Here is an 8152-nt window from a genome sequence, read left to right as displayed (position 1 = left end):
ATTTTTAGCCAGAGTAAAATGTCTCAATCGCAATCATGGAGGCGAGGCTGCAGCACAAAGAATCATACCTGAAAATTTTTGACGTCAAATATTTGACAGGTTCCATCTTTGTTTGGATTCTTTACGGAGAGGGTCATGGACACTAGTGCTTTTTTGGCTGAAAAAGCAGGTAAAATCGTGACATTTTGATGCAGTAAACCAAAAAGGAAGCTGTTACATCTAACGGCGATATTGGGGAGCTTACACAAGGACGACGACGACGGCTACGAGAACGCCATGAAACAATGGTTGTCTACCATTTACCAAAAAAATCCGGAAATTTCTGTTGGAATGTAAATGGTGAGGCTATTTTGGTCTTCCCAAACGGATAATTTCCGGAGAAAACGGGATTTCTCCAAACGGAAAACGTGTTTACCATTTGCATTCCCCCATAATTTTGCCTCCCTCCAGACTCTCACAGTAAACGTGAACTACACGCCTATTCCAACTAAATTTTCCATTCGGGAGTTTTTTGCTTACCATTTGAACAAACCTAGTGCCAACCGGTTTCCGCTTGTAAATAGTAAACAACCAATAGCTCTAATGAGCCAAAAAAAAAAAAAAAAAAAAAAACTCCGCACGCCCTCCACGGGCGTTTTTCATTTCAGTACATTTTTTGTCGTCCTCTTCCTGACAACGACTTGAATTGACCAAATTTCAGGTTGTGTAGAGGACGTGAGAACACGACGAAACATTTTTAACTTTCTCCCCAAACAACCACACAATTCATGCCAATTTTATTCCTGTGATGTTCATACACACTTTCCATTCCAAACGACTTCGGGCACAATATTGGGGTATTATAATAACGGGAAATAATATTTTTAGACAATAGGGCCGTTTATACGAGCGAAAACAAGCCGCGGCTTACTCTGGCCGCACCGTACATAATACGCGAAAGGTACTATTTATACGAGTATAAACTCCCAGGCCAGGATAAGCCGCGGCTTGAGAAAGCCGTGAACGTAGATTTTGTACCATTTATACGCGGTGTTCGCGTCTTATGTAAGCCGCGGCTTGTTTTCTCTCGTATAAACGGCTGTAATGTTCTCGGTGGCGACGTCGTTGGCCTTGAGTAACCTCCTTATTATAACGTCCACACGAACGTCCGCAGGAGTCCATAAATAGGAAGCTTCAACTCCAATACTGGGTGTGAAGATCATTTTTACAGATCAAGCCATTTTTTGACGATTTCTTAAATAAGATTTGGCTTGCATGAGTAACCATTCTCAATCCCATAGGTAATAATTCCTCACGCAAGACTTGTACTTGTGATTAGCTGGAAAAGTCTCTTCTCGCGAGAAAATCAAGCTCGAAGGGAACCTCCATTAAAACAAGAATTTCACTTTAAAACAATGAACATAATGTTTACATTCAAAAGTGTTCGGTCTTTTTCCGATAGACGTAATCGGCTAACTCGATGTTGTACCCAATTCAAGCCCCTTGCGAGTAAAACGTTTTGTTCCAGGTATTTCCATATCATTTAAATATGACTTCTCCATTATCATGCAAATACAATACACAAAGAATCTTAATCCCGGGAGATTTGAATGGGGTACAACATTGAGTTAGCCGATTAGGTCTATGGAAGCGTTTGTATCCGAAAACGCAAAAAGCTTGTTTTAGTTTTCAAATTTCCTGGGCGCTCCCATTTGGAATAATTGTGACGGGTAATGGTTGCTTTATTGTATTCACACAAAGAGCTTTTGTTTTGAAACAATTGGGCAACCTATAAACGCCACAGCTACTCAAAATGGCAGCACCCGGGAAACTTGAAAGCCAAAACAGGCGTTTTTGAATTTTGTTTATTTCGGATACAGACGCTACCATTAGAAAAAGTTCGAAAAATTTTGATGGTAAGCATTATGTTCAGTATTTCAAAGTTATTTTCTTGTTTTAGTGGAGATTAAAATAACTCGGTCTTTAAAAAAGCCGTTGTACAAATATAGTGAAATTTTAGTCATGTGCTGCGGACGTCAGTCGTTACTCTTGCAGTTAGCAAGCGACTACTCACCGAAAACCTTAAGGAATGCAGAGTTAGACTGTATTTTGCCAGCGATATTAGAAGCTTCGCAGTAATATCGTGCTTCGTCTTCGTTGAGCGCATCTTCTAATACAAGCTGTGGGAGAAATGGTTTAATCCCTGCAGCTTCGACCATTGGGATGCCACCCTTGAACCACTTAAATGAAGGCACAGGATCCCCAGATGCGTTGCAATACAGTGTGATCCTGCCTCCCAGCTGCACGCTGCTGTTGACTGGTTGTACTGTGATCTTTGGTGGATCTGCAATTTGTACACGAAAGCAATGAGATCAGAAACTTTGTTTGTCTGCCAATATGCGTATACTTCAAGTTAAATTACACTTATTTGCCTCATGAAAAAGCGATTGCGCTACGCTGATAGAATTCTCCAAAACTTCCCGTTAAAACTAAAATTTATAATTTTTTTGGACAAATGGGCAAAAGCGAAGATGAAAGGAAGATGAACACATCAACACAGATGGTTAATACTTTAAGATGATTTTTGACGAAAGAAATGTATATTTGAAGTGCGGGTTAAAATAGAAGAAAGATAGATATGATCCTCGCACTTGACTAGTGGACAATTTCTTTCGTCTGTAACGCGCAATCAATTAATCACTCAAATGACTTCTAAGCAACGGGTAAACGTTACATTACCATTTACGGTTACGTAAGCCACACTGGACTGTATCAAACCAGCTGGACTTGAAGCTAAACAAGAATAGTCTCCCTGGTCATCTTCAGTGGCCTCCTCAATAACGTAATCACCGAGATCATCCCAGTTGGAGACAAATCGTCCATCTTTCATCCAGCGGTATTCAGGCTTGGTGTTGCCCTTGGCCAAACAGCTCAGCTACCAGGGAGACAATAAGCTCAATTACATGATCCATCTAATGGATAACATGACAAACACATAATCGAACAGACTTCAACGCGCCACTGCGTCATTATCATGTCGGGTGAGTAACCGACCTCTTTAGGAAATGTGTGCCAAAGTTTAGAATGGGCGATTAGCAGACAAACATCGGACCGATATGGCAAAGGGAGTTTTATTGTGAGACGTTTTCGGTAAATGATACCTCAGGGCTAGGATGAGGTTATCTTGCGAGCCCCAGGTAAAATAACCTGAAATTGGTTGTTAACAGACATGTTTTAACGTTGGGAGATACATTTTTGCGCGAAGCGGTCATTTCTCTTACACGAAACATATTTAAATTACACATTTTTACTACGCGTGGGCTTGATTCGAATCTCCCAGCCATAATCCTCTTCCCTTCAGATTGTTTTAATCATAGATTAATTCACGACACTGAATCAGACACATGTATGGCTTTAATATCAGCATTTTGTGCCTTTGAATAAAGTACAGGTTTGTCGTGTGTTTTGCTCAATTAAAAAGCTTTAACAACCCACAGAAATATCGCACCCTATTAAATCAATTATCTTTGTTAGTAGAGCTGGGAATTTTTAAGATTTAAACTCAAGCTTGATCAGAAAACAGAGTTCATAACGTTAACAAATTCCTCACTATAGTGATCCGTAACTGTCTTGTTGGAGCTATCACAGGGACAATTTGTGATGTGTACACGAAATAACAGGATTTCGATATGCTAAACCTACTTTGTGTTTGTCTCCCACAAGTCGTGTTGCAACACTTGGTTTTTCGGTGAATTCACACAAGGTGTCGGCTTTTATGATCCCGTCTTCAGTGACTCTGAACACCATAGCTTCACATGTGATACTAATATTGGAGATTAGGAGAGCAGAGAAAGAGATTAAAATGCATATTAGGATATTTCTGATACTTATAATGATATCCACGCCGCACATACTAATTCTCGTTCTGAAACTAATTTCGATACCGATGTCGATCCGTGGATGTCGATACTAATACATATATACATACACACTTAATTGACCACTCCCCATAGGGCTTTTCAGGGCAAATGAAACACAATCACGACAGAACAGAACATTTGACAACAACTGTCACGAATACTAACTGGCCGGAGGCATGCTAGTTGGCTATTTCCAAGTGCAGCTGAGATATTGAACCAGGGACTACCAGAACGTGTCTTGAGACCTCAAGGCAAGCGCCATAATCACTGGGCTATAGTGCCTCCATGAAGACTCAAGATAGGCGAGACAGAGAGTCAAACCTGGATCAATGGCTTCACGTTATAGTTTCCGATATCAACTAGACTAACGAGGCGAGCAATGTCAATATCGATACCGCTTCCTAGTGGCACTTATAAGGACCACATGAAAATACTGTCCGAAAGATTCTTTATCGGGCATAAGGATCAATTACAACCATAATCCAATTGTTGTATACAGTCATTCCCGAGCTTGCAGCTGCTGCGAGCTATTTCCTGGTGATATTTTGCGTTCAATGGCAATGGGCATTCCTTTTTGGCGACATTATTTATACCAAAAATGTTCTTTCTCATTCAAATTATTTTTCTACTCTCTGAGAGTACTTAATTACATGCACGCCCAATTTTGACGTTCAACACGAAGTGTTCCTATAAGTCTAAGCCTAAACTGCTACCTATTTCCAAAGATAAGGTAAGGATAAAATGAGGTTTGAGTTATTTTTTAGCTTAGGGGAAATTCACCTGTTTATCCTTACTTGAACCAGTGATGACGAGGACGTGAACACTTTGTGACGCTTATTGAAACCAATGTTCGTCTAATTAACATTTCTGGACAATTTCCTGTCAGTTGAAGACACTACATTCTGGCATTTGATGTTGAATCCGCCATTATGGAGACAACCGTAGCCCACTTGCAAGTATGCAAGTAACAGCTGATACAGACTCAATCTGCTCTTTGTTTGGTACTTACCTGGTTTCTATAGTGACATCAACTGAGCTGTTTAGACTGGGCTTTCCCATGTCATAGGCTTGCACTTTTACTAACCGTTGTCCTTGAACCTAACACAAAGAAGAAGAAGAAGAAGAAGAAGAAGAAGAAGAAGAAGAAGAAGAAGAAGAAGAAAAAGAAGAAGAAGAAGAAGAAGAAGAAGAAGAAGAAGAAGAAGAAGAAGAAGAAGAAGAAAATCAATGGAGATTGACTATATGCAGAGATTTGCACGCAGTTTAAAATAATACCTTTTTAAAGAAGTGTCAGTTTCATCTCAGCGAAAACGGGGGAGGTAACATAGAGTTTCACTTGTAATCTCGAAAAACGACGAAGACTTTGGATTACGCGTAATTATAAAGCCGAACAATAGGTGAATCTTTGTTTACATTTTTTGCATTATTAGAACAGAGCTATCGTTTTCTAATGTCAGCCGATAATACAGTACTGACATTGAAAGGGCATTGCATAAGGAGCTACCTCTGAAAATGTGAACTCGATTTATCAGATAATCTCCAAGCAATGATGCTTTGAAAATTCGCAATTTTTACAAATGTATGGAATCATAAGCGCCTTTGCCACCCAAGACATTCTCAGTTTCTGATGGCTAATAACTGGCTCATCCGCTAAAAGGCTTAAAATTGGAGATTTAACTAAGTTTAACAAGTTCTTTTACCTTTTGAAATACATTTGTAAGTATCAAGATGCCTTCTGTGAGCAAACTAGTATTTTAATTAATGAAACAAAATGCGAATAATGACGTCAGCAACTCCTCTTACCTCGGTCTGTTCGAGAAGTCGGAACTTGACGTCTCCACCCGTACCTAGATCGTCATCACTCGCGGTAACTCGGCCGATTTCCGTAGCGTCTAGGCTACCAAGCTGGAACTTGTAGTTCGGGTGGAGGAAGCGAGGTGGGTTGTCATTAACATCCGTTACAATCACATTCACCAAAGCAACGGAAGCTAACTTGTCCTGTTCGCTACCGTCTTCATCTGAAGGAACACCAAAGATTCCTTCAATGAATTTTCTTATCTGTAGGTGATATTTTAATCGGGTACCGAATCTTTTTTTTAAATTACAACAAACAGCACAGATTTGGCGGAAACGGAAGATGAGAGAAATTGATTGTTTGTTTGTGAATCCGACCTCGAGTAGTTTTCACTGAATCATATCGATGCTCTAATTGTGGCGCGGAGGTACACTTCAGTACAAAGGAGTCCACTCAATTGATGATTTATAAGAGACATAAAGTTGCTATGACCTGCCCAGAGATAAGCGCCAGCCGGGTGGGCCTTTCAGGCTCTTAACAGAGACCTTTTTTGTTTATTTTTATTATTTTTTTTACTAGGTGTATACTTTATTTACTACATTTTCTTACTCCCGTTCCCATCGCCACTTGTCCTGTTCACATCACAGTCTTCGCGACCTACGCGGATCACCAGTCGGAAAGACTCGGCAACTTCTCGGTCAACGCCCGCTGAGCTGACCCTGACGTTTCCTGCAACAAAATAACAGCATTCTGTAAATCCTTCTCTCTTTAATTAATCAGTAATATTTTCCATTAGGGTAGCTACATTGTAGGCTTTCCTTTTGCCAAGGGTTACATGCCTAGAAATAATGATTTTAGACGCAAAATTTGCTTTCCATAATTTTTTTTAGAACTTAGCATAGCCTCTTTAAACTTTGTTCATTGACTGCATGTGTGATGTCAACAGCGTTAATATCACATGATGCGAGAGTCGTGCGGCTCAACACTTAAGGTGATTCCCTGGTTTTGCACTGTGCATCTTCTACTGCGCATAACATTGCGACATCCAAGATGGCGGACGCAAAAAGGGCTCGCTTGTCCCATGACAAAAAAGGGCGCTTTCGAAGTAGCAAGGAGGTTGAACGAAGGATAAATTTAGCGAAAAGTTCGATAGACAAATCGCCTAGCCGTGACGAGGCCTTATGTGTTCAGAATGGTAGTAAAATAAGCGGTAGACGTGTTGTCGAGCTCGAGTTGCTCGCAGAGGCCCTCGATGGTGGATGTAAAGTTTGTGCCAAGCCACTTCAATTATCCAACGTAACGGACGAAACAGTGTCGGGGTTAGGATCTTTCCTGTACATTACCTGCTGCAATCCAGATTGTGGGGAAATAAATGTGTGCCAAACGAACAAAACTCATAGGGTGGCTGGAACAATGCGTGGACGACCAATCTTCGACGTCAACACCAAACTCGCCGCAGGTTTGTTGCGTGACTTTGTAGCAGATCATGTTTTTTGACTAATAGTTTGCCCGACAATTTATCTGATGATTCGCTACCCTAGGCATGCTACATGCAGGAATGGGACCAACACATGTCAATGCACTGTTATCTTCCCTTAATATCCCGACTCTTTGTGTGACCACACTGAAAGCAAGAGAACGTGAAATCGGCCCCGCCATAGAAAATATTGCAAACAAGTCCTGTGACCTAGAGATGGAGGAAGAAAAGATGGAGTGGGGGTGCATCCAAGATCAAGCAGTGCCAATCGGGGCGTCCTATGACATGGGGTGGCAGAAGAGAGGGAAGGGTCATAATAATCTAACAGGTACTGAAAATAATTTACAAAGGTTGTTGACAGTAAGCGGAAATGCAGTTGAAAAATGGCTCCATTGTGACACAACTAAAAATTATATACCTAAGTTGTATTGCTGATGTGTATTATAAAAGGGGCTTTAAAAACAAACACAAAAAATCTGTAAATGGTAAATGAAATGATACTCCAGCCACTGAAAATAAGTGACTTATCTTTCCGCAATTACTTTTTCAAGGGAGGGATTGGTTGATGAGCAAAAAATACTGTACATTGACACTTGTATTGAGGTTTGCCAGTAAAGGAGCTTAAAGGGTATCCCTGATAAGGATCCAATTACATGAAAATAAAATCTGCTTGGCCTTCAAAGCTTGTAAAGAATAATCCCAAAAGATGAACAGAAGACAAAAAAGTGGGACAGTACTGAAACATGTCAGCTTGATAAGATAATTTATTTGTTTACTTATTTATATTTCTATTTATTTATTTTTGAGCACTTTTATTATCTAGTTTGGGCAGTTGGTTTGCCGACACCATGTGTTGCTGGTTATGATTTACATGTATCATCTAGACAAGTGTCCAAAATTTACAGGAAACTACATCCAAACCTGAGTAACATACCTTTAAAGTAACCTTTTATGTATAAGGAGCTGGTTCTATGATTGGAA

The 8152-nt window shown here is 40.2% G+C and overlaps 2 protein-coding genes across 2 annotated transcripts in view; one reads left to right on the top strand and one right to left on the bottom strand.

Moving 5' to 3' along the window:
• The first annotated feature begins 6744 nt into the window (after positions 1 to 6744).
• LOC138055683 (uncharacterized) overlaps positions 6745 to 8152 on the top strand; it is a 1842-nt gene continuing 434 nt past the window's right edge. The window contains exons 1-3 of the mRNA XM_068901566.1: positions 6745 to 7153; positions 7236 to 7499; positions 8132 to 8152. The exon at positions 8132 to 8152 is cut by the window's right edge and continues 434 nt beyond it. Of these exons, the coding sequence (XP_068757667.1) occupies positions 6745 to 7153; positions 7236 to 7499; positions 8132 to 8152 (694 nt within the window). The remainder of the gene's footprint in view (positions 7154 to 7235; positions 7500 to 8131) is intronic.
• Positions 7925 to 8152, bottom strand: part of LOC138058234 (protocadherin Fat 4-like) — a 78261-nt gene continuing 78033 nt past the window's right edge. Inside the window, exon 23 of the mRNA XM_068904131.1 lies at positions 7925 to 8152. This exon is cut by the window's right edge and continues 574 nt beyond it. The gene's annotated coding sequence lies outside the window, so the exon portion shown is untranslated.

Source organism: Montipora capricornis, chromosome 7 (genome assembly GCF_036669925.1).
Source record: "Montipora capricornis isolate CH-2021 chromosome 7, ASM3666992v2, whole genome shotgun sequence".
NCBI lineage: Eukaryota > Metazoa > Cnidaria > Anthozoa > Scleractinia > Acroporidae > Montipora > Montipora capricornis.
Note: the sequence above shows the minus strand (reverse complement) of the source record. Positions and strands in the feature narration are given on the sequence as shown.